Below are 27,365 nucleotides of genomic sequence, written 5' to 3'. Positions count from 1 at the left end.
GAACTGTGTACACCCAAAGGCCCACACAATTCTCATGCCTTTAAATGCAAAGGTGGTATATTGGGCCTTTTGCAGGTTGCCTGCAAATGTGAGAAATTCACCTTGAATGTATGTCTGTATACAGCACTGAGCTAGTTAATGTAAACAGGAAACAATGTAAAAGAACTATTAAATCTCAAACTACTTTAAAGATGTCTCTTTGCTGAATTTGGTAGCTGTGTACATATGCTATTGGGAGAAATAGGATGGATATTAACTACTTTTTTATAACAGTAAAGTACAGTTTATTTACTATATATAAGCTTGTCTTAACATTCTTCTTGGAGATTGATCCATGTTAAGACAACTCATTAAGTTATTTTAGGTTGACTAGGTAAGTAGTCATACAAGCAAGGAATGAACCAGGATAGATTTACTAGACCAGCCAATACAGGAATAGTTATTTTATATAGATAAAGTAGTAAGCTTTCAGAAACTTAAAAGAAAATTGTGATGTTACACTTTTCAAGATTAAAAAATAAGATGCCAGTATATTTCTGAAGTTTATATAATCTTCTGTTACACTTTGATCTTGAGATGAATATTTGCTGTGTCAATTATCTAAATGCAGACTATTTAATTTTACCTACATTTATCCCAATTTTGCTCTTGCAGTACCATAAGATGTTAGTGTACTGCAATTGCAATGTGCTGGGTAGTAGATTTTAAATTCACTATTTAAATGTTTCTCATTATTGAAAATTATTCAATTTTAATTCTTTTAGAGGCTGTTGATAGCGTGGACTAATTTCATATCTGTATTTTGGTTTGAGTAGTGGATTAACTCCTATTAAAATACGTAGGTTTGGGACTTGTCCAAAATGTGTTGGCAGGATGTTTACTTTGTGTTTTAATAAACTTCCTTAGATATTACAAGTTCTACATGGTGATATGGCAGGGAAGGAGGAGATCACTCTGTTTGGCTGATACTAATACAGCGATGGGCAATCTAGGCTCGATAGTGGGCCACATGAATGGCCCTCCTTCATTTCAGTGGGCTGCAAGATTTTAGCAGTCAAGATGGTCTTCTGGGACAGGATAGTTTTGCTAACTCCCACCTAGAATTTGTGGAGTGTTGTGGATCAGCACTCCCACTTTGGATGCAGAGAGAGTGCACTGATCTCAGTCAATGCTTTGTGCAATCAGGACGCACCTCTCCATGTGCCCTTGCTTTACATGTGTGTCACTGTAGTAATACTAGTAGGAAAATAACGACACTTACGTAAACCAGTGGAATTTCTCAACTGAAACCCTGTTGGATTGCACGCAGACCGCGGGCTGCCCACCACTGTGTTAATACAGTCTCCAATGTTGTAGTTGGAATTCATAGAAGTGTTTGGTATGTAAAGTTAGTGGAAGTCTAATGAATTGAGGAATCAGAAATATGATTTAAATATTCCTGATCTATGTAATAAAATGTCATTTATTTTTAAAGTAGGTTATTTTATGTGCTTGATACTTTATTTGCAATTACTTTGGTATTAAGGAAATAAGCATTACAATTCCTGGTTTATTGTTTGTATTTTAACCAAACACAACAGTCAGTAACCCTCTACCAATCTGGAAACTGCCAGGTCCTAGAAATGAAAGGGTGGCAACTACATTTTACACTACTGCTTAGTCATTTGCTACAAATTTTATCCAGACTGCTTTGGACATACTCGTGGGGTATACAGCCTCTCTCCGACTTATGAACCGGTTACGGACCAAGCAATTGGTCGTAACTCGGTTTGTTCATAAGTTGGACCCCATTGAGTTACACGTGACCATGCTGTTCGTAAGCGAGGATCACGTTCGTAACTCGGGGTCCACCATTTACGACAGCTTTGGTCGTAACTGCGAATGGTCGTAAGTCGACCGTTCGCAACTGGGGGACCGGCTGTACTTTAGTTACAGAAATGTCAACCTTGTTTTGAGAGTGCTTGTGGTGCACGCTACAGTAGCTGGCCCCCCTCTGTTCTCTGTTCTCCATCACACCCTGACCTCTGCACATAACCCTGGAGAAACAACAGGAAATCTGCCCTTCTATGCTGCTTACAGTTCTTAATTAAGTTGGCCAGGGGCAATCCTTGTCCTCTTTCTCCCCCTCCCCCCCCCATCCTGTTCCCCCTCGCCCCTGCAGGCTGTGCACTAGGGAGAGGCAAGTTGTGGTGGGAAGCTGAATTCACTGTTCAAGCCACAGATAGCATGTTGCACTCCACTTTCTCCATGTGGATCTTTCTTGCATACTCCAGGTACCTGCAGTATGTTAATATAGTTCAGCAGTGTCTACTTGGAGCAGTGAGTGTGCAAAACCGAGTCTGTGGCTTGGATGGTGAATTCCACAGTGTCCCAAGCCTCCAGCCCTTCATAATTGCTCCAGCTTGCCTCATATCAGAGCTCACTGCAGCAGGTGCACCGACATAGGTGGTGGAAAGGAACAGCCTTTCCCTCATTCAAGATATTTATACTGTGTAATGGTGAGTGACATGACTGGTATGGAAAAAGTGAATAAGGAAAAGTTATTTACTTATTCCCACAACATAAGAACTAGGTCACCGAATGAAAATAGTAGGCAGCAGGTTTAAAAAAAAAAGTTTTTCTTCACTCAGCGCACAATCAACCTGTGGAACTCCTTGCCAGAGGATGTGGTGAAGGCTAGAACTTGAACAGGGTTCAAAATTGAGCTAGATAGTCATTGATGGACCTAACCTCCATGAACCTATTAACCAGGATGGGTTGAAATGGTATCCCTAGCCTCTGTTTCCTTGGAAGTGGGTGACGGGCTGGATCATGTGAGGATTACCTGTTGTGATCCCTCCCTCTGAGGCATCTGGTATTGGCAGACAGGATACTGGGCTAGATGGACCTTTGGTCTGACCCAGTATGGCTGTTCTTATGGGACATGCATATACTTGAGCTTGTAAAATTCATATATTGAAGCCTAATTTCTTAATTGCATGCTAAAAGGGAAGGTGGGGAGGAGGAAGATTACAAAAAAAAGAATTGGCATCTTTGAAGGAGTCACTAATGCATGAGGTAGCACTACAGGTTAATCTGGTGTCTTCAATTCACCTCTGAATTTAGTTAAGGGTGTAACTTTTCTCTAGGAGGTGATCTGGGACTTGCATTGAAAGTTTGCTAGTATATATTTAAATGTCATGCATACAAATGGTTTTGGTTTTAAATAACAGAACATTAGAAATGCTAACTAAAAAGTTGGAAACTAGTGCCAAGCTTCCAAGAAGATACAAGAAAAAAATGATGCATATAACAGGACACACAACTATCTACCAAAAATGCAACCGGATGAGAGAGACTAAAGAGATTATGTACATCTGCATTTATCTGGTACAATAAATTAACTTTCTTGAGAAGGGGTTGCTTTAGAGGAATATGTCAGCATACTGCTGCTGCTTGTATTTTTAATAGGTAAACAGGATATAGGTTCTTACAACCTTAAAGCTCCGAATCTACAATGATTTATTGTTTGGGACAGTAAAGAATTTTAGTATAAGTTTGAGATAAACCTGAAAGGTGAGCGTGTAGTGATCCCCACAAACAGTTGCTCTCATCAGTGGCCAATTTTAAGTTTTTGGGGTTTTTTTAAATGTATGTTATAATTTAGATAATATTGCTTCCAAAGTTATGGTTCTCCCTTCTGCTCCCAAACATTTAATGTCATTCACCAGAATGAGAGTAGTTATACTTGCTCTCATGAAAGACCTTACATATATATTGAACTTACAAAAATATAGTAAAATACAATTTATTGGAATGTGATGGGCAACTCTATACAGATATCAGCGTGCATAGTGCAAACAACAGCTTCTAACATCTTAACCAATGCAAGGAATGTCTGAACAAGGAAACATTAAGGCTACATCTAGACTGGCATGATTTTCGGAAATGCTTTTAACAGAAAAGTTTTCCGTTAAAAGCATTTTGGGAAAAGAGCGTCTAGATTGGCACAGAGTTCGCGTTAAACGATGCGCTTTTGTGGAAAAGCTTCTGTGCCAATCTAGACGCGCTTTTCCACAAAAAAGCCCCGATGGCCATTTTTTGCGGAAAACAAATGTGGGTTTGTCTACACTGGTCCTTTTGCGCAAAAGATTTGCACAAAAGGGACTTTTGCCCGAATGGGAGCAGCATAGTATTTCCGCAAAAAGCACTGATTTCTTACATGAGATCGTCAGTGCTTTTTGCGGAAATTCAAGCGGCCAGTGTAGACAGCTGGCAAGTTTTTCCGGAAAAGCAGCTGATCTTCCGGAAAAACTGGCCAGTCTAGACACAGCTTAAATGTTAATGCTCACATTTGACTTCCCAAAGCCTATGCACCAGCTGCTTGTTTTTATTAATCACAGTAGAACACATTAAAACAGATATTTGGATTAAGATTAGAATTGTGCAACAGTTTTTTCTTTGTATTGAAAAAAATATACAGAAGAATGTTCATTCCATTATTTTAAATGGAGTATACTTTGTCCAATAGAATAAAGTACACTTTTCTAATGTAAATAGCAGTTGCTAATATGACATTTCCAAGCACTTTAAGTAATGCTATTTTTAGATCCGGTGGTATCTAGTATATAACATTTAGCATAGGTCATTAGTATTATCATTCAAAGTGTTATTCGGATCATCATAATGTGTTCAGATAAATGAAGTTTCCTGTTGTGATGTTACCTACTTAGGGCAAAAATTAGTTTCTGGGCAGAGGGGAGAAACAGCAACTGCATTATTACAGCTTTGCAAGCCTGGTTCTCATAGTGCAAGTGTGTAGTCAAAGTAGAAGGCTTCTTGAAATGGCACTAGACAGCTGACACACCATACTACTAATGCCAGTATTGAGTATCAATTACAACGTCATTGCACTAAGGTGTTATTTGATGAATGTAAGTTGTGACTTTGGAAGGCCTTTTCTGTTTGTATCAAGAATAGGAGGCATGTGGTAGTAGGAAAGCATGAACAGCTGAGTGCAATAAATAAAATACAAGTGTCCTTAATGCAAAAAAGTGTACAGGTTGAGATGTTGGCATGCATAACAAAATTAATTCAGCTATTTAGATATTATACTATTTAGATTTTAAACTATTAAAGGATTTTTTCTCATTGGAAAACAAAGCACATTACAGTATGTACTTCTCCCAAGTTCAATGAAAATGAATGCACTTGCTTGCAGTTCAGCATAAAATGCAGGATTTCTGCTGGGCTCTTGCACTCAATTGGTAAAACTACATTTGTATCTATGCAAGAAGTACATTATGCAGCAGGTTGGATTCCTAGGAAAACTGAGTCCTCAATAGCATCTATAGTTGCTATGAAAGCTGATGGAATACTATAGCCCTTTTAAAGCAATACTTTCTAGATAAATCAACCACTTACAAAAAATGTATCCATCCCATGCAGAATTTATGAATGCACCTACTCATGGGTGTAAAAATGCTTGTTCAAATAAAAAGCTCCTACAGTGCCTTCAGACTACTTGTTGTTCCACTTGTTACCATGTATTATTGTAAGGGCTACTGCCTTGTCCCATCATGGTCCTGCTTTGAGCAGGGGGCTGGACTTGACCTCCTGAGGCCTCTTCCAGCCCTATGATTCTATGAAAAAAGGGGCAGCTGAAGTAGGAAGCTTTCAGAGTTTCCTGCCTGTCTGGTGGTAGGAGTATAATGTTACAAGCTGCAGGACAACTTTCTTTAATCAGCACAAAAAATGGTAAAAGTTGCAGTTGGTGTCTGTTATTGATGTGATGTTAGTTACTACGTGTTTTCATAGATCATACGCTGGAAGCATCTTGTAGCAATTTTTGGCACTTTCCTGCTTTGCAGACCATTCCAGTGCACTTTTGAGGGCTCATTCACACCCAGGAAATAACTAGAATGATAGACCTTCCTGTTCTAGAAGTTTACAGGTAAGAAGAAACTGTCGTATTTGTCTTAATTCAATCTTTAGCTGTGGTTTTTATGGCTGTATTCCAAAGTTCTTATGAGAAACCCTTAGCATAACAAGGTAAGATGAGGCCTTTTGATGAAAGGGAATTTATACCTTTTAATATAATTAATAGATCAGTTGTAAGAATGCCACTGAACAATGCAGGATAGTCCTCCTATAATCAACAGAAAGTTTTAGACCTTACATGCTGCATATACAGAAGGTAGGTGAAGCAAGATATTTTGTAGTGTGTGCTTCATTGTAATTTCCCATTGTGATAGTTATCCCTTTATAGGAGACACATGTTTGCCTTGAAGCCTACACCTTATTATAGTTTTATGAGCATTTCAATACTATCCATTTATTACAATTAGTTTGCAAGAAGTGGTCAAAGCTTTATTCATCTAATACCAAACAAAATTTTAAGTTATAAGAACCAGTATTGGTACAATATTTAAATCTCTTCCTGACCTCGCAAAAGGAAAGTAACATTGAAATGCCTATTCACAGAATATAATAAACTTCCCCATTATTTGAAAAAGATGCATAGATGGCTGTAATGAAAAACTACAATTTCCATCATATAAGAGTATGGAAAAATGCAGGAGGTCAAGAGTCTAATAGATTCTTTATAAAGGATATAGTGGGGAAAAGAAACTAGAATTTGAGGGTATGCTTTCTATACTCCTGGTTCTGAAAAGTTTTATCAATTGAATTTTTGAGCTTTAAAATCAAAATGTTCTTTTTTTCATTTGAACATCCAGCTTCTCCACAAGTGAGTTCTACCTCTCCTTTCTCTCTTTTCCCCTATCCAAAAAATCCTACCTTTAAAAAAAACTCATCTGATCTCTGAGGAGGGTTTTAGAAATTCTAAGAGCAAATAAAGTAAAATACCAAATTTTGGGAAGGGGGAAAAACAAGATAAGATTGAGTCCTCCTAACATCCTTTTCCAAAACTCCACAATAGTTAATTAAGTCCATAATTTTCAGTGAAGATTCATTGTGCTCCATCAGCATGTACACAATTTTGAATAGGTATTAGTGTGACAGTCTTCATTATTATGGTATCTAGTAAAACAGCCTGATTATTGGCCTCAGTGACTTTAACATTAGTAAAAAGCACTAAAGTTTAGACATGAAACCTTGAAACTAAATTGATCTGCATAAACCTGAGCTATGTTTTTATCAGAATAAGACAGTGAAGAGACCAGTCTAATGGAAAAATCAGTGATGCCAACCAGGAATTCAAATTCCATTCCTGGCTCTGCTGCATTGAGGTAACTTGATCCTTATTTTTAAAAGTACCTCATGCCTTTTTCAGATGACAATATAGGCTCATATTTTAATCTTTGCTACTGCATAACCGACCTGAACTGTTAGGCAGTCAGGCGTAGAACCTTCTGTACAATGTGCTAGACCAGCAGATCCCAGAGCAGGAGGTAGGGGGTGCAAAGGAGGAGAGCATACACTACTAACAGCTGCTCCCTGTCTGCATGGCTGCTTTTGGCAAGGGTAGCTCCTCCCCCCATGGTAATGATGGCTGGCCAGGGCTCCCCCCCTTCTAGCCATGGGGGTGCAAGATGCACTTGGGGTGGGAGGAAGCACACCACAGCCACGCTCCCTCAGGTTGGGGGGGGGGTTGTCAAAGGATGGTAGGTGGGCTGGCAACAGTCTGCATATTCATCAGTTGCATGATGAATACGCAAACTTGCCAATCCACAGCATAAAATAGGTTGGGAGCCACTGTGCTAGACAATACTTCTCTCATGGCTATTATTAAAATGGGGCTAACTAAGATATGCTTCATGGAAGTTATTAAACAGTATTTGTAGTCTCCCCCCCCCAAATACTATATTCTCCTTACCTGCTTTGCTTTTGGATTTGGAGTCCTAGCTCCCTTATTGTGAAGGAATAATTTTGGTGGCATCACTAAGTGAATATTTGTGTCTAGCTGTGCAACTCCCAATTAATAAAATCTTACATTTTATTACACAACTACAGGCTTCTCCCCTCCCCCCAAAGTCCATTTCATTTATCACATGTGTGTTTAATATTGTGCTAGTGTGAGAAACTCACTTTTCTCCTACTTAGAGATGGGTCACAAGTCAAATTTTAACCTGAAATTTTACCTATTGAAAAGTTTGAGCCCTGGCCACAAATTTCCTAGCTTTTTGTATGTTAAGTTTTGCTAGAAAGTGGCTGGCTGTGTTTAAAAAATACATAACTGAACAAAATAGGGACTTTGGCAGGGCTATTTGAGCACAGTTAAAGGTTATACAGGCAGTCCCCGGGTTACGTACAAGATAGGGACTGTAGGTTTGTTCTTAAGTTGAATCTGTATGTAAGTCGGAACTGGCATCAGCTGCTGCTGAAACTGATCAGTTTCAACAGCAGCTGAATCTGGACACCAGTTCCACTTACATACAGATTCAAGGTAAGAACACCAGGCATCCCCAAGTCAGCTGCTGCTGAAACTGATCAGCAGCTGATTCCAGGAAGCCCAGGGCAGAGCAACTCTACAGGAAGCCTGAGGCAGTCAGCCACTGGTCAGTTTCAGCAGCAGCTGACTTTGGGACGCCTGGGGCAGAGCAGCTGGGGTGCTGCTGGCTTGGTCCAGTAGCGTGGCCACTCCTCGGAGCTACTGGACCAACCCGGCAGCACCCCAGCTGCTCTGCCCCAGTCATCCTGATTCAGCCACTGCTGAAACTGATCAGCAGCTGAATCAGGACTCCTGGGGCAGAACAGCTGGGGTGCTGCCAGATTGGTCCAGTAGCACCAAGGAGCGGTGCTGCAGGACCAACCAGCAGTGACCCACCTGCTCTACCACAGGCCCCTGGCTTTGCTCCACGTCTCCCTGGTCTGCTGGGGGGGCACTAGCTGTGTGTCTCTTCCCCCCCCCCCCCCCCCCCCAAGCAGACCAGCTCCGCAGTCTGGCCCGGGTCCTCCACGGCTTTGCTCAGCGTCTCCCTGGTCTGCAGACCAGGGAGACGCTGAACAAAGGGCGGACCCGCAGCTTCCAGATCAGCTGAAAGCGCTGTGGTCCGGCCCAGGTCCTCTGCCGCTCTGCTCAGCGTCTCCCTGGTCTGCAGACCAGGGAGACGCTGAACAAAGCGGCGGAGCACCTGGGGCCGGACCCGCGCTGCTTCCAGCTGATCTGGAAGCGGCTGCGGGTCCAGCCCCCGGTGCTCCGCCGCTTTGCTCCTGTCTCCCTGGTCTGCTGGCTCCGCCAGCAGACCAGGGAGATGGAGAGCAGCTTTTCTCGCCCCGGAGAAGGCGGGCGGCAGGACCAGGCATCCCGCTGCTCTAGTTCTCCAGGGCGAGAAATCTCCGTTCGTAACTATGGATCCGATATAAGTCGGATCCGCGTAACTCAGGGACCGCCTGTAGTGAGTCATGCCTAATTCTTACAAAACAAGGATTTGAGTTGCTACATTTAAAACAAATGCATTTTGCAAGGTTTTGACACGTTAATGCACTTTGTTTTAGTTTTTAGCAGTGTTCACTGGTAGCTCATCTGAAACATGAAATGCATTTACTTTTATTCCATGAAGTTTAATATGGTTAACTTAAACACATCTCTTACCTAAACACTGGAATGCTCATTAAACAGAAAACGAGTTTCAAAAGTGCAAGCACTTGTGTGCTCTCCTCCACTACTGCCTGCACATGCTGCTGAAAACTAGCACATGTATAACTTGTTTTGGTAAACTATTTGTAATAAAGTGCACCTGCAACTTTAAATACACCAAAACGCACTGAGGTTCAGGCCTTAACTTCTAATGGGTGGCATAGCACAATGTGAGGCCCCAATTACTTGCCCTCTTTGTTTTGTATAGATCACATTTTTACCATCTGACAGTTGTATGAGATCCTGTACATCAACCTTTAACACATGTTCAGCTGCTTAAAGTTTACTATTCAACCGCTCAAGTCCAGTCTTGATTGAAAATCCCCCATCGAAAGCTGCATTCAGAACTTCATCCAGGCAGCTTGCCATAACAAAACTCAAATTCTGCCGCACATTCATTGCAATCTCTTCAAGGTCTTTCTCATTTCTTTGAGGAATGATAATTCTCTTCAATCCGGCTCTATGGGCTGCTAGGACTTTGTCCTTAATTCCCCCAACCTATTTAAAACACAATTTAAAAGAAATGTATATAGGTTGCTTTCAGCAAGGCAGTCAAAGGCATTTTGGTGCTGTACTTTGAATTAAAGCTTAAGTGAACAAGGCAGGATTCCAGCTGTACATCCATAATTCATCATATTGATTGTTAAAAGTACACCAGTGCAGTTTAAACTGTTTTTCTCCTAAATCACTTTTTAGAAGAAATTCATTAGACAATCCCTTTTACCTCACATGGGTAAGGAAAACAGGCACTTATTAGTCTTCAACTGCTAGAATGGGAAATACTGTTGTCAGAGAAAGAAAACTCATTGGGCCCACAAAGATTCCAGCTGTTGCAGATGCAAGAATATCTCAATCTCTTACCCTCACTTTTATTTTTGCATTCATCAGCATAGGAAAAATACATCACCCCCTCTACCCGCATGGTTCCCATTTTAAGGTAATACAAGGCTCGGCTCTGCCCTGCTGGACCCTCCGTTCTCTGACTATTTTGTTCTGGGAAAGCACTGTGTATCTTGGTGACCTTAACAAGTGAAAGAGGCTGCTGTAAAGTAATCTCTGTATAAATGAAAAACAACTACAAAAACTGCTTATGCAGACAGCTGTGGTTTTTCAGGCAGCTGAAAATACATACTGTAGCATATCCAAAATACAACTAAGTATTCACTAACTACAGTAGTGAATCTACGGAACAAAATTTATAACCTCTTTGTATAATTCAGTTTGGATTTTGTGAACGAAGAGGGAACATTGTGATTCACTAACAAGTTGCTAGATTAAAATTTAGAGCCATGAAATAACATCCAGGTAAGCAGGACAGGAATTACCACTGATTGAAAACAGGATCAATTAATACTTAGAGGTGAGACCATGTGCTTTCTTCGTTAACAGAAGCAAACTAATTACCCCAGCAGATTTGATAAGATTTTCAAAAGCACCTTAGCCTGAGGAGCACACACCACAAGACTGTTGTGGTGCCATGTCACTTTAGCACATGGTTGTGAAAATCTTTTTTTATATGACTGTTTAAGAGTAGCACTCCCTTTTTTGGGGGAAGGGTCTCTTGTCTGGAGCTGTATATACCACAATTGGTTATTGCATTTCACCTCTATTCCCACCTGAAAAATTTACAGAAATGGACACTAGCAACCAAAATAAGTAAGTTTTAAGATTATTGCAAAAGCTAGCTTTCCTCAGAAAGGCCTATTTTCCTATGGAAATGTGCATAGGTGCGTGCAAACCCCACCAAAGAACCAGACTCATTTTTGAATTTGTAATGAAATGTGAAAGATGTAATCAAAATAAAACTGCATTAATAATTCACAAGTATTTCATACTTTTCTCCGACACCTCCAATTTATGACAACTAGGTTCATATTTAAAACAAGATTTTTGAGCTTACACAGAGTCTTCTTCAGGTCTGGAATATGAAGAATGGCTCCATGTAAGCTCATCTCTCTAGCAGAAGTTGGTCCAATAAAAGATATTACTTCACCCACCTCGTCTCACTTTCAAGTCATAGATCTGATGTCAAATAAGTTCAGGTGCATGTAATCTCTGCCCTCTCATTCCCTCTCCCTCTAGCTGGGGAAACAGCAGAAGAGCAAAGCACTGCCTGGAGGCTTTTGCCTGCCACTCCGATTGGCCATTACCTCAGCCAATAGGAACAGCAAGCAGCGGTGCCTAGGAGTATCAGGGGACATGGAACCACATCTCTCCTCCCCCCACAAAACCCAGGGGTAGTACGATCTGGGCCCCCCCTGCACTCACTGGTAGCAGTGGAAAAAGTGAGGCAATGGAACCCCAGCTTACTCTGCTCCCCTGGCTCCCTCCTTTCCTGAGCAACATGCTGGAAGAGCAGAGTCATCTTGAGCTGCATTGCTTGCTTCCTGCTCCCCTCCCCCAAACCAACCAGTGAGTGGAGGCCAGGGTCAGAAGACCCCCAGCCTGCTAGTCTTCCAGGTCCTCACTGCTTGGAGTGAGGGACTGGGAGAGGCAGGGCCTGAGGCAGAAGGGCTTTGTCTCTGCTCCTCCCAGGCTTAGGTGGGGAGTGTCATGTGGCCCCACCTCATTCCACCCTCAGCAGTTGCCCCTGAACTCCAAGCTCTGATCAGTTCATGATGCCAGCCTCCATTGCCAACTTGTTACATTTTCAAAGAAGCAGTTTGCCTTTTTTTTTCCCCCATGGTGCCCCTCCTACTTGGAGGTTCACTCAATAAATAACCACAAATATATTCCACTCATCCTCATTCAAATTCCTCCAGCTCTTTGATATCTACAAAACAACCATGATTAGGCTGCTTGTGAGCTTATATCATGCTAATCAATATTGCCTCATTATTTCCTTGAATTCCTATCTGTCTATATTCACCTGTTTTTTGTCATATGGTTAGATTAAAAGATCTTTGGAGCAGTGATAATACAAAATAATAATACACAATGGATGTTTTTGCACTGCCATCCAAATTGCATGGTTTAAGGTAGCTTTGAAATTATAAAAAATATTGTTCTCATGTTGAGGGCAATAGGTTCTATAACCTAATTAGTCAACTTGCCTCCACTCTTACACATTGTAAACATAATTATAGCAACTGTGAGCTTAGAGTATGACTAATGCCAGATTTTATTATGGGAGGAGCAAAACATTTGGGATTTAGGTTGAGCTTCTGCCCATCCCCATAATACATCTGTGATGCCTGTGTTTGCTAATTGTGCAAATAAAACTGCAAGCTATTATCACCTTAGTCTAAGCCTCCCTCCATAGACTACAATAATAAAAATTCCCTATAAGTCCCAAGAATGATTTTTTTTCAGTTTGCAACACATGTAGGATATGTAAAAGGGTATTATGAATTTTAGAAAAGGAAATCTATACTTATAAAAATAATAAAACTAAGTTATCTGCTATTCTGTTCCACTGAACATATTAATTATATATTAACAACTTTTTCATGCAGATTACATAAAAATCAGGTAACTTTCATAGTGTTCATCTGGCTGTTAACTAGGAGTTGTATACGCATCTGTGCTAATTATACTGAAAGACAATCCAGGGCTACCCAGGAATGAACTACAGGAAGATTACAAGGTTTACAGATGGGTAAGAAACTATGACTCAAATTACTAATTCATTTTACAGAGGGCATAAAGGGGGGAGGGAGAACCCCACAGTCTTTAATATAGGTTAACTTTTCTAAAAGAGACTTACTGGAAGAACAAGACCTCTTAGTGTAATTTCTCCAGTCATTGCTACATCTGAACGCACTAGCCGCCCACTGAAAAGTGAGGCAAGACAAGTTACTATGGTAACTCCAGCAGATGGTCCATCTTTTGTGACGGCTCCAGCTGGGAAGTGCAGATGGATGTCGGTGTTGTCAAGGAGATCAAAACTTCCAGAAGCTTAAAGAAAAGAGAATGGTTTTAATGTGGAAAATTCAAACCTGTGTTGTTCCTGGCCTTTGTTCTAAAAAGGCCACTGGAGAACTAGAATTCTTTAACAAATAATGCATTTTTTGAAAACAGTACACTTAAAAATGAAATTAAAAATTAAATCCAATGAACACAGCAGATAGAGCCCACAAAAATCTAAACTTTCCTAGGCCAAAGATGGCTTGCTATCAATATTAAACAGGATTAAAGAGGGATGCTTTTTCAGGGGAAAATTGGAGAATTTTCTTTTATTTTATAATAAATCAATTTTAAATGAAAGCAGAATTTAATATAAAATGTTAAGGCCTAAACTAATTGCAACCTCTTAAAACATTTCACTATAAATAAATATGCTGAATCCATGAGATCATTAAAATGTTAAGTTAAAGGCTGCTTTTCTATATAATGAGTTAGGATAAAATATCTAACTTATGAGGTCAAGCATTATAAATGGCATAAAAGGCCATACACCATGTTAAAGGTCTGATCCTGTGGGGGACCCAGGAGCTGTGCTGCTGGGTTCAAGAGACTTGGGACCTGGCCTTTGGGTGATATTGTTAAGTATCTCATCATCATGATTATCCACTAAGCCTGTGGGAGTGGTCTCCACCAATGCTCCCCCCCTAAACTGTGTGGCAGCACAGCTTCACAGGTGATTAATCAGCCCCACCCAGTCAGTCAGCTCTGTGCACAGAGCCCTGAGCCTCTGACAGTGCAGGGTTGATTAATCACCGGCACAGCTTAGAGGGAACACTGGTCTCCACCTCCTACTGTACAGTTTCTCCCTAACTGAGTTCTAATCATGCTATTCTGTGTTTAAGTTCTAGTTACCATTCTAATTCAGTGCCCCATAAGCAAAAAGCTAATTATCTAGTACATAAACAATGTATCATTCACCAATTTCTAATATACTAAAATTTCCAGCATATTTTCAGATTAATTGCACAAAGTGCTTAAATAAATAAATGTGTACAGTTATAGCATATCCTCTTAGCTAGCAAAAAGTACCATAGCGAGTATAAAACCTCTACTTAGCAGTAAATCAACAGGTTTTAATTATTATATTACCCAATGAGAAAAATCACCTAGAAAATAACCAAAGAAAAATTTATCAATTATTTAAATCCAGGTGTTTCATTTAGTAATTTAAATTGCCTTCATATAAATTAATCCACCCCTATGTTAAATTCCTATACAAAAAATATGATCAAGAAGGAATTGAGATTGCAAACAGTTCTACTTACCAAAATTTTAAAACATTTAGAAGTCAGGAAATTCAGGAATATTGGTTAAAGCGCAAAACATTTAAAAGTCAAGAAACTAGAACACAGAATCAGTAAAGGACTATTTCTGGAAATATTTATAGGTTCAAAATAAACCTTAACTGTAATCTGTCTAATAACGATCGTTCGCCTATGGACCTTGCAACTCCAGAGAAAATAGCTTGTCTGCCTATAAACTAATCTCACCCTTAACAAATGAAGTCTCTATCTTCCCCCCGGCCTTGTGGCATGAGACACAGAACATCTCTCTGATAATCACATAGTACTTTGCTTCCATTTATTACTCTACTTCAGTGGTCCCCAACACGGTGCCCGCGTGCCATTTGTGTGCGCCCGCCCGGCCATTTGTGTGCCGGAGCCAGCCTGGGCACATGGTAAGCTCCAGCCCCAGGAGCGCTGCAAATTGGCCGCTCGTGCCCTGGGCGCGCGGCGCTTGGGGGGGGTGGGGGAGGGCGCCGGCCCTGGGCGCGCGGCGCTTGGGGGGAGGGGGGCGCCGGCCCCAGGCGCGCGGCGCTTGGGGGGAGGGGGGAGCCAGCCCCGGGTGCACAGTGCTTGGGGGAGGAGGGGGCGCCGGCCCCCGGCGCTTGCATGGGGGGGGGGGGCCCGGCCCCGGGAACGTGGCGCTTGCGGGGGGGGGGTCGCCCCCAAGCACACGGCTATGGGGGGGGGGGCGCCGCCCCTAGGCGTGCATGTGTTCCCGGCGTCTGGCGCCCGGCAGGCGAATGGCCACGCCCCCTGGCGCCTGGCAGCCTCTAAAGGTTGGGGACCACTGCTCTACTTGATGTACCCTCTAAAGATTATTTGTTGTAGCCAAGTCAGAATAGTTCATTCCATCTTTGGACTCTCTGCTAAAACTACCAACAGGTGGTCAGTTAGCCCTGTTTATTGTGTTGGTTTTTACTGTTTGGCTACTTGGCTCCTCTGACCAACAGCTCACCAAATCATGCTGCAGTCTTCTAGAACTTCAACTCATTTTCATACAGATAGATAAAAGATAGAATTTTCAATATCTAAAATTGTCTTAAATAAAATGCAGGACAATGTAGCACTTTAAAGACTAACAAACAAGATGGTCTATTAGATGATGAGCTTTCGTGGGCCAGACCCACTTCCTCAGATCAAATAGTGGAAGAAAATAGTCACAACCATATATACCAAAGGATACAATTTTCTTCCACTATTTGATCTGAGGAAGTGGGTCTGGTCCATGAAAGCTCATCACCTAATAAACCATCTTGTTAGTCTTTAAAGTGCTACATTGTCCTGCATTTTGTTTCAGCTACACCAGACTAACACGGCTACATTTCTATCACTGTGTTAAATAAGTGAGGCCTCACTTAACAAATGAACACTGGGCTGAATCAGAACTGGCTAACTATCAGTAGTGGGCAGAGGAGAAAGAAACAAAGGAGCTATAGGGGTTTTTTTTCTGTCTCATTTTCACCATAATATAGAGCAGCCTATTTCTCCTTTAAATAAAATTATTCTGTCTCTTAAATAATAATCAATTAAATAAGACAACTTCATGTATATCAGCAACCTATTTGTTGTTATAATCCATTACTGAAAAATATAATGGTGCATTTTGGGTCATTACAAAAATAGCATAAGCCTTGTAAAGGAATTAAAACTATTGCTGATATGCATCTCTTCCGTGAGAAGTTACAACAGGTATTTATCTGTATGCTTCATTAGGCTCATACCAACATTCTTGTTTTGAGATTTTTCACATACCATTAGTTAGCTGGTATTTCTTTGCATTACTACGCAGCCAGCTAATTGCAAGATGTGCTGACTCTTTCATGACATCCCCCAGCTGTCCAGTTAGAGTAAGCTGACCTTCTCCGTCCATTTGGCTGGCTTCTACAAACATGATCTCACCTCCTAAAGGAGTCCAAGCCAAGCCTATGGCTACTCCTGCCTGATTCAAACGTTCAGATACCTGAAAGCAAACAATTCAGAGTAGAACACAATTTTAAAGAGAACATCTCAGAAAAGCTTTGAAAATATTTCTGAAAAGGTCTTATTTAACATTCAACATTTAAAATGAAAACTTTTAGAATAACCTAATTTGCTTGGGTAGGGATTTTATTGATGTCTTCAAAGCAACTACTATATTTTACACCAAAAGGCTAAAGGCAAGTCTCCAACTGCATACTTATATGCTATCCTTCAATAATTTGCCCAGCAGTGTTTCTCAACCAGTGGCAAGAGTCCCCTTAGGGGTATTTGAGAGAAGTCTGAGGTGTACGTGAACCCAACTGAAATTTGCAAAAAACTGAATTTTTGTTTTAAGTTTTACAGTGTTTTATTGTTTTTATACTTTTTACACCCAAAAATTTCATCACCCGCCAGGCTACGATTAAGTTGTTTAAACAAATGTGTTGCAATGGTAGCAAAAATTGAGTGTGTGTCTGAAAACTGTAGGTACTGAGGGTATTTTTTTTAAAGGGTATTTTATATATTAAAAAAAAAAAAAAAAAGAGGTTGAGAAACACTTCTCCTACAGCAAGCAGTTGGGCAAACTGGTGCTGATCCAGAGTCCACTTAAGTCAATGGGACTTTTTTCCATTTTTCAATGGACTTTGATCAAGCCTATTCTGCAAATAGTCATTCATTTTTTAAACAAGTTCACTTTGACTGTGTTCACCCCTTTAGGATACTCTCTTTAGGACTCTTCTACCAAGCAAGTTTACATGAAAAGTTACGAAAACCAAATGTTAACCTTTAATACTGCCCCAATGTCTTATTTCAAACAATGTTTTCAAAGGATATACGGAACAGGAACTATGAGATGCCAAACAACAACAGTAACTGCAAACCTTTGTAAAGCATTCCCAACAAAGAACGCACTGGAGAAAATGGCAATCTGCTAGAGGACAATGTGTGAGAAGAGAATATGCAAAATTAATCAAAATTGCCCAGTTCTACTAATGAACAAGGCCTTGCCCCATAGGAAGTACCATGTGCCTGTCTTGATGTAGCTAGGACCTACTTAGCTGAAAGAATGCATACACTTCCCTGGGCTATATAGCCACTGTTGAAACAAGTGAAGGAGCGTGAGCTGGTGCCATGTGAAAGAGAGAAAGGGCAGATGGCACGATGTTCTCAGGAAGGGCTCCTTTGGTTTGGAATAAGGGTGTTAAATATCGGTTAAATTTACTAGTCGAGTAGTCGATGGGATTTCCATCAACTACTTGACTAGTCGATAGGCACTTCCATAGTCCTCCTTTGAAATGTATAAGAGCCTCTGGCTCCGGAGGCAGGTACCTTATCCACTGCGCCACTGGGAGAGCCTGCTGGGGCTCTTGTACATTTCAAAGGAGGAATGTGGAACTCCATGTGCAGTCCGGGGCCAGTGGGAAGACCTGCTGCCTCCAGGCTGCACACGGGTGCACCAGTTTTGAAATGAACAAGAGTTCCCAGCAGGGGCTCTTGTGCATTTCAAAGCGGAAGTGCCCTCATAGAGCCTGTGGTCAGTGGGGGACTCCGAATCATAGAGCTGGAAGAGATCTCGGGAGGTCATCAAGTCCAGACCCTTGCCAAAGGCAGGGCCAATTCCATCTACATCAGCCCAGCCAGGGCTTTGTCAAGCCGAGACTTAAAAACCTCTAGGGATGGAGATTCCACCACCTCCCTAGGTAACTCATTCCAGTGCTTCACCACCCTCCTAATGAATTAGCTTTTCCTAATATCCAACCTTGACCTCTCCCACTGGATCTTGAGACCATTGCTCCTTGTTCTGCCATCCAGCAAGGATTACTCATTTTCCTGAGCAGTGTCTAGAACAAAGGAAAAGTGTTCCTTCATAATGGAGTATGTATGGAGTAAGTGTATACATCTAAGGCCATGTCGACACATCTGCACTGCTGGTGAAGATGCTCTATGCTGACAGACATACGTTTGCAACATAGGCTGTAGGTTGACAGTCTAAAGAACCACAAATAAAGGTAGCATATGCAAGTCCTTTCCATTTTAATATTTTGTCCTTCCTTTCCCCTCCCCTTCCCAGAATTGCAGAGATTAAAATTCATTTGAGTCAGGACTCTGTAAAGGTGGGTTATTAACTAAATACTTTAAGAGCATCAGTTCTTAAGCTGTGGGTCAGGATCCCAAAGTGGGTTGTGATGCCATTTTAATTTAATTTTAATGGGGTCACAAGGACTGACATAGACTTGCTGGAGCCCAAGGCTGAAACCTGAACCTCACTTTTCGGGGCCAAAGCAGAGGCTCATGTTCTAGACCCCCAACCTGGGGCTGATGCCATTAGACTTTGGTCCCCTGCCCAGGGTAGAAGGGCTCCAGCACACTCAAGCTTTGGCCCCCCCTTCCTGGGGTTGTGCAGTAATTTTTGTTGTCAAATGGAGGTAGCAGTGCAATACGTTTGGAGCTCCTGCTTTGAGAGAACAGTTTCAATTTACGGGAGTGGAAAAAAAGTGCCTCAACTGTTGGGGGGTTTTTGGTAGCAGGGAGCAGAGAAGCGATTTTGCAACCTCTAGGCAAATGAGTGAAAACATCCACAGTGATAGCACGGATGCAATATTTCTACCTGACCTGATTTCACAGCACACTTCAGTTACATCCTCCTTTACAAACGTAAGATGCAATGTGAGGAAGAGCATCCACTGTAATGCAACTGTGCTACTCTAAGAATCAAGGTTTTTAACACAAGCCCGTTTGTGTAAATGTTTGCACACTAGCTATCCTCTTCCTCCTGCCTTCCACTGCAAAATACCCGTATTACGTCATCAAATACTTGAGGGCAAAAACATCTTCTCGGATGCAGAGTGGTGTAATGAGATTCTTTGGAATGTCTACTCTCTATATAGCACAGATTATTATTACCCTAATAGTTTTCTTAGGTCTGTTTTCCTCCAAGTGTTACCACTAACAAAGAAACTACATTGTACAACACTGAAAATGTAAAGCATTGTATCTGGTAAGTGTGAGCAACAATGTCTGTACCAAATTGTCAACTCCATTTTATTTTGTGTTTTCCACTGGGAGTGCTAACTGCCAGTTTGTATTCTGTGTTGCAAAAGCAGCGTGGCCTTGGTCCTGCCCAAAAGGGTGAAATACACTGTGAACATGACTTTCAGTGAGACACCCATGAAGGCCAACCAACTTTGTGTCAACAACTGATCTATCCATCACACCAATGAGTTGTCTACAAAGAAGTCCTGGCACCTGTAAAAGGGGGTATCACGAATGTTTCCTCTAATCTTTTCCATCCACGTGCAGATATTTTCCATATTTGTGTGGAATTTTTTGTGTACACAATGGGGCATGTGCAAGTGTGCACCACCTGTTGAAACAAAAACCTAGCTGTGTGCGCTCTGTTAATTAGCTAGGCAGCCTCTGAATCTTTCCTGAGTGGCTGTACAAGCACACAGCTTACAGGCAACACTGCCCATGCCACGTGCCAGAAGATGGCCTGGACAGTGTGCCTTAAATACGTGGAGCTAGAAACAGGAAGCATGTGGGATTCAACAGTTGGGTCCTTTTGGTGGTGAGCAGGGCCAGGTTGTGACAGTAACGCTATGTTTACAAACTTCTGCTGGTCATGATTAAGCAGACGTGTTATCCATGACCAACAGCTCTGCTGGCAGAAGTCTGTGATTTAGATGCAGCCATAATGGATGAAGGCTCCTCCTTTCAAATGGACATGCAAACAATTACCAATACAATATTCAGGCATTAATGCCAATAATCTGTCCCATCACACTGTATAATTAACACTGAGAATGCAAAGATTTCTTAGGATCCGGCTTTTACAAGTTCCCTTTCCTGTTTAACAAATATAAAACAACTTTCTTTCTGCAATTAACAAATGTTCCTTCTCCAGCTAGTGCCAGTGATGACTGGTCTAATGTGGATGAAAGAAAGGTAACTGATTCTCACCCTGTCTCTCAGAGGGACTGTTCCATTTGCAGGCCCAGCCAGCTCAGTCAAGTGCAGGCAAACACTTCTCACATGTGTAAGAATTAAAGATGGTGGAAGGCAACAAACTGCATCTGAAGCTATTATCCCTTCACAAAAGAGAACAAACTCCACAGGCTCCTTTTCAATGTTTCGACATTTCTGATTTTGTGCTTTATGCTTCGTCTGAGCTGCAAGGTGCTTAGTACCTAATAGACTTGACCCATTACCAAGTGTGATTTTTCTTAATGTTTATTTTTCAGTTTGATGAAAAGCTGTCACTGTGCCATTTGTGACTGGCTCCTGCATTACACCCTCATTGCTATGGGCTCCTGAGTTGGAGAAGAGCAGGCAGGATGGCAGATGACACAGTGCCTTTGGACTAGGGATGTAAGTGAATACTCGAGTAAATTACTAGACTACTTGAATCCCCCCCCAAACACACACACACCTTGTGAGGCACCAAGGAGGTAGGGGGGAAGCAGGAGCTGGTGTTGGGGAGCTGGCTTAAAAGCAGCAGTGGAGGGGCAAGAGAGGCCCACTGCAAGCACAGGCTACTCTGCATCCCACAGACAGGGGCTGAGCAAGCCGGGCTTAGTCCCAGCTTGTGCTGGGTCCAGGACCTTTGTGGCTCTGAATTTTAAATGTATTAAGAGCTAGACCAGTTCTTACTACATTAAAATGCAGAGCTGCAGCAGGGGTAGGTCCCAGATCTGACTGAGACAGGCTTGATAAGTCCCACCTCGCACCACATCCAGGAGCTACACCCGCTGCAGCTCTGCAGTTTAAATGTAGTAGGAGCCGAGCACACAGGTAGCATTTAAACTGCAGAGCTACAGCAGGAGTAGCTACCGGACCTGGTGCAAGCCAGGACTGAGCACCTTCCCTTATCGACTACACGATAAGCCATTACCCACCCCTTATCATCCTTACTTTGGACATAGACAAGACATTAAGCTGTTTGCATTTATTCACAGGTTAAATGTGCCAGGAACAGAACCAAAGTCTCTAATAGGTCAGACTCCAAGTGTCATACATTTTTTCCCCCCACTATCCTTCCCTTTAAGTGGCAGACTCAGCAGAGATAATGAAGTGCGCAGGCCTTAAAAACTGAACTACAGCCTATCCCCTGGAAAATCTTGTCACCCAGATTTTGGTTGAGACATGCTGATTGGGAGGAAAGCTTGTCCTGGCAACCTGGGGAATGTCTTCAAGCAAAACGTCTCTCATCAACACTAAATCTGCACAATTTTTAAAACTGAAGTCCATGTTTATATGCAAAATAGCTGAAATGTTTTGCATACGATACCACACAACTGCACAAAACTTGGTAGCTTGTATACAATCACAGACATGAAGGACTGGAATGGACGTTCACAGGTCATCTGATCCATCCCCTCCCACACTGAAGCAGCACCAAGTATATTTAGATCATCCATGGCAGGAGCCTATCCAACCTGTTCTTAAAAACTTCCCAAGACTGGGATCCCATGCCCTCCCTTGCTAACACATTCCAGTACTTAACTATCCTTAGAGTGAAAGCTTTCCCAATGTAAATAAAGACATTGGCCACTTATGCCATTGTGAGAGAGGAAGTGGTTCAGAGGAATTCAAGTAAGAACAAAGCTTCACTGCATTTGCAAAATAACTGACATTAACAATGGTTATTTACAATAATCCCTGAGCCCCAAAGGAGTTTAATCAGGTTAGAAGTGATTGGGCCTTCTTTTGTCCTGTTTCAAGTAGTTTATCCCAAGTGGCCATGAGACCAATCCTCATTACAAACTAATTGTAAATCACCACTATTAAATCTGTTTTGGTTGCATGGAGAGGGCTAAAAATAAATGACACAAATATCTAAAGAGAAGCTGAACTCACTAAATCATGTTTTACAGATCAGCAGACATAAGAGGAAGAAATTATCAGAATGTGAAGTTTCAGATGTAATAAAGGAAGATAAAAAATGATGCTAGATGGCAAAAACAGCACTTTGCTTTCTAGATGTATATTTCTTTGCTGTATCCGTTTATAAGAGGACGACCTTTTTGGTCACGATGTAATGCCTTTGATCCTATAAATCTACATGCAATGGCCAAGACTGTAGCATTGCAGCACAAACATGACTAGATGCTAGGTGTGGGTAAAAGTAAAATTAAGCATCTGGCCTGGTCAGTCTTACTCCATCTCAGTGCACCTTGCTCAAACACACAGCAATAACAAATAGGAGAATGTGATGGGGAGATATAGATCTAAGCATTATCATAACTGGCAAGGTGCTCAGCCTCCTCTCTTAGGACTTCTTCCTGTTGCTAAGTTCAAACTGGCTGTGGCAAAGTAGTGATGGCTTTGGTACAAGATCAGATTCCTCCAAGTATCCTGATCTGCACATCACTTTTCATCTTGCACTTACATGATGAAGCTCCTACTTGACTATAGTGCCAAAGTGCAAAGCTTGAAAATCAGAAAACATTACATTTTTGTAACTATATGGATAAGAAGTACTGGAGGTATTTAGATGGGGAGGACTCTAGCTTGTAAACATCTTTTCTCTTAAGATTGCTGTAAGAAGCATAGGTTGAAAAGTTAAAAAAAATGGGAGAGCAAATATATATTAAAAACATCTTTAGCATAGCAAAGCTGTAATATTGTTGTAGCTCTATCAGCCCAATATGAAGCTCAAGACACGTGACCTCTGAGTTTTCACTCTATTTTGAGTCAGGTTTCAAAGATTTAAATGACAACTAAGCACCAGGCCTTCCTTGGGCCAGTAATTTTCCAAGTGCACTTTGCTGTAATTATAGGGACATGATTCTAGGATGCATTAACAGGTGTGTTGTGAGCAAGACATAAGACATCATTCTTCTGCTCTACTCTGCGCCATTTAGGCCTCAATTAGAGTATTGTGTCTAGTTCTGGGCACCACATTTCAAGAAAGATTTGGAGAAACTGGAAAAGACCCAGAGAAAAGCAACAAGAATGATTAACGGTCTAGAGAACATGATCTATGAAGGAAGACTGAAAGAAATGGGCTTGTTTAGTTTGGAAAAAAGAAGATTGAGAGGGGACATGATAGTGGTTTTCAAGTATCTAAAATGGTGTTACAAGGAGGAAGGAGAAAAATTGTTCTTCCTGATCTCTGAGGATAGAACAAGAAGCAATGGGCTTAAACTGCAACAAGGGAGGTTTAGGTTGGACATGAGGAAAAAGCTTGTAACTGTCAGGGTGGTTAAACACTGGAATAAATTGCTTAGGGACGTTGTGGAATCGCCATCTCTGGAAATATTTAAGAGTAGGTTAGATAGTCTAGACAGTACTGGGTCCTGCCATGAGGGCAGGGGACTGGATTCGATGACCTTTCAAGGTCCTTTCCAGTTCTAGTATTCTATAGCCACTCAGACATTTTCAGTTTCATCTGGGTTTTGCCCACGAGTCTGTGAAAAGGGACATATGTTTTAGTGCACACTGAAAGATACATCACCTCCTTAGCAGAAATTTAAGTGAGCTAAAGATGCACTGAGCTAGTCCAGGAATCGGCAACTTTTTCAGATCAAAGAATCAAACTATTTCAATATTCAGAACAAGTTGTCAACAAAGAGCTGTGTAAGAATGCTTATTTGAATAACAAAATATATCACGTAGTATTATTGATAATTGACATAATGATTGATGATAGCACAAATGAAAACCTGGACTCACAGACTTTATATAATGGGACTTCTGCATCTTTTCATACATTTCTTTGAAGTTTACATCATAAAGGCTCAAATCCAGCTTCATGAACACATTCAGGCTGTCTTCTGCCAGTCTTATGGCAGGGGGCTGGGGATGTGGGGATGCAGGGGTCTGGGTTGGGGTGTATGAGGGGCTCAGGGCAGGGGTATGCAGGAGTGTTAGGATGCTGCAGCCAGATGAGGGATGGGCCTCAAATGGGGGCTTGTTGGCCAGGCTTCATTTTTAAACATAGTAAAATACTGTATCCAACACAAAACATTGTCTTTATGGCAGGGTGGGGAACCCTTTTTTGGTCGGGGGCCCCAACCCACAGAAAAATCAGTTCGGGACCACACAGGTGAGAAGCAAAAAACACCCACCCCTTTCCAAAAACCCCCAACTGAAACACCTCACTCCCCTGGTGCTCCAGACCCATGGCAGGCGAGGACTGAGGTTCAAGACAGATTAACGCTTCTGGGGTTCCAGGGTTAGTGGATTTTGGGGGTGCAGGGTCTTGGCACCAGAGGGGGAGGGGGAAGAGGTGCAGGGTCTGAGCGGCACTTACTCCCCCTTCCCCACCCCAGTGTCTGTAACAGGGTTTAGTCATTGTAACAGATGCAAGTCACTCCCATGTGGCAGCCAGCCATTGCTCCACATGGATCACAGAATAAGTTAGCAGCCCAAGGGCAGAGGGTGCAATGGATGCCTTGCCTTGCCAGAAGTGCAAGAAGTCCGGCCAGTGGGTCAAGGCACGGATGGGAACCAGCCCGCTCAGTTGTGCTTCTTGTACCTCTCCAGGCTGCCCAGGATCCAGTCCGCTGGCACTAGGAAGAAGGTGTTCAGGCTGAGGACAGACTCCTACACCTCCATGGGGCTCTCTGGTGGGTGCAAGTGCATGGCCCATGCGGGTGGTGCGAGGCGGGAACAAAGCAGTGCATGGAGCAGTGTAACATGGCTATGATAGCAGTGGGTCCCTTTGCGGGCAAGATGGCATTCGGATCTACTTTTTACGCCCTGTGCTGCTCTAAGGCTCCCTGTCCCAGGCATGGCTTCCCGCTGCTCCATTGGCTGGATTCTGATCAATGGAACAGCAAGAAAAGCCTCCAGGCAGCACGCCTCTTCCTCCAGCTGGGAGGGGGAGTGTGCGCATGTGCACAGAGCCATTTGTGCCTCTGGCTCCTTTGCCAATCGTGCAGCGAGGCTCAGGGCTTTCTTCACCCCCTGCCGCTGGAATCCAGCACTGGCTCCAATCTTGCAGGGGGTGAGAGGCTGGATCGCGGTAGCAGAGAGAGCAAGGGGGGGACTAAGCTCATGGTGAGAGCCATATTTGGCTCCTAAGTATGCCACAGGTTGCTGACCCCTGAGCTAGTCACTGAGTACAAAGTATTTCTACCAGTACTATTATTGACACAAACATACTCACTCTACAGCCACCTCCCTCTCAGGAACAAATCTAGTCAACTGAAATGTATTCATTTTAAGGTATTCATATACTACCAGTGTCATCATGTGTTTGATAAACCACAAAACACTGTAGTAATATAAGAATAGGTTTAAATCTCACCAAATTCAGGGTCTTTTCTGTACTGCAAGCATTAAAAATATGTTTGCAAACTAGATAATGAATTTCTCTTCATTTGTTAGACACATTAAGAAAGATGTGTGCGTTTTTTATACACACACACAGATTATATACACACACACACACACACACACACACACACGGCTCAACAAACTGCTGAATCTACTCACCCGTGGCGAGTAGATTTCAGCTGGTCACTCCATGCACCCCATTCATCAGCACTTCGCACATGCACAGTGCCAGTCTGTGTGTTTGTCAAGCCCTGTGTGTGTGTGAAGCTCCGTGTGTGTGTGTGTGTCACGCCATGTGTGTGTGTATATATGAAGTATACATGAAGGTCATGCATTTAACAATCTCTGAATTTTTGATTACTGAAATTAAATGTTTTTCCTCAGTTATACAAATATCATTGATGCACTGCAGCCAGTCATTTTTAGATGTGGAATTAATCTGGTATTCAAAGAAATTGACCCTATTCAAACTAAAGTGTTTTATGTGTTCTTTTATATTATACATCTGATGTCTCTTTCACACTCAGAAGTCTCAATTTTCTAAAACAATTCTTGGCCATAAAATTACTTTCATTCCTTTTTGTTTTTAACTTGTGTCTGTTCAGAGTATGTCTATAAACGTGGATCAAAAGAAATTGGGTTTCTTTTTCACATGCCATAGAAAAGCTTTCAAAACCCATCCTTTCTTTTCCCAAAGTATTTCCCCTTTAGAATAAAAACTCAATTTCAGCCAAGACACTGGACCACATTTAAATGCACACCATACTTTAAATAATTTCACATGAAAAAATTGGCAGAGGGAATAAAAGTAGACAAAACCGTTTACAGGTCATCCTATCTCTAGGAATTGTGTATTACTGAATGAGACCAGTCAAAAGGTTGCACTTGACATGGTCCCTTCTTTGCCCCCCTTCAAAAAGCGGCATGTCACTTTGAGTTAATCAAAAGTAATTCTCTTCTCTCTCACTGAACATTCATTATACAAGACATATTAAATAGCCAATGGCAGTATATTTAAGACCACAGACTTCTAATCTCTAGTGTGTCTAATTTGGAAATTGAGTAATTCAGCATAGCTGACAAATGCCAAGTCACTGATCAATTATGCCAAAATTAGTTATTAACATTTTGTCACTACATTGTGTCTCTGCAGGTCCTTCCTCTACACCCCTTCCTATTCCTTCCTGGTGGGCATTTCTGTGATTTATTCCCTCATTTACCACTGGACAGTCACAGAAGGCGTTTTCCTCTAACTGGATGAGACTCTCTTCTCCTGCACAGCAATGAATGTGAGGAGGTCGGACTAGGTCCCTTCTGACCTTATTAAAGTCTATGGGTATGTCTAGACTACA

The 27,365-nt window shown here is 41.9% G+C and overlaps 1 protein-coding gene and 1 long non-coding RNA gene across 3 annotated transcripts in view; one reads left to right on the top strand and one right to left on the bottom strand.

Moving 5' to 3' along the window:
- Positions 1–7,786: 7,786 nt before the first annotated feature.
- LONP2 (lon peptidase 2, peroxisomal) overlaps positions 7,787–27,365 on the bottom strand; it is a 94,690-nt gene continuing 75,111 nt past the window's right edge. For both annotated transcript variants that reach the window (XM_075940219.1, XM_006121177.4), the window contains exons 13-15: positions 16,525–16,732; positions 13,287–13,477; positions 7,787–10,078 (exon numbers count right to left, since the gene is read on the bottom strand). In XM_075940219.1, the coding sequence (XP_075796334.1) occupies positions 9,857–10,078; positions 13,287–13,477; positions 16,525–16,732 (621 nt within the window). In that variant the 3' untranslated portion in view covers positions 7,787–9,856. The remainder of the gene's footprint in view (positions 10,079–13,286; positions 13,478–16,524; positions 16,733–27,365) is intronic.
- On the top strand, positions 16,728–27,298 carry LOC112545483 (uncharacterized). Its single transcript, XR_003088955.2, has 3 exons — positions 16,728–21,099; positions 25,219–25,301; positions 27,167–27,298. It is a non-coding gene; the product is annotated as an uncharacterized LOC112545483 (long non-coding RNA).

This window comes from Pelodiscus sinensis, chromosome 12 (assembly GCF_049634645.1).
Source record: "Pelodiscus sinensis isolate JC-2024 chromosome 12, ASM4963464v1, whole genome shotgun sequence".
NCBI classification, from domain to species: Eukaryota; Metazoa; Chordata; order Testudines; family Trionychidae; genus Pelodiscus; species Pelodiscus sinensis.
The sequence above is the reverse complement of the archived record's forward strand: the minus strand, read 5'-3'. Positions and strand labels throughout refer to the sequence as shown.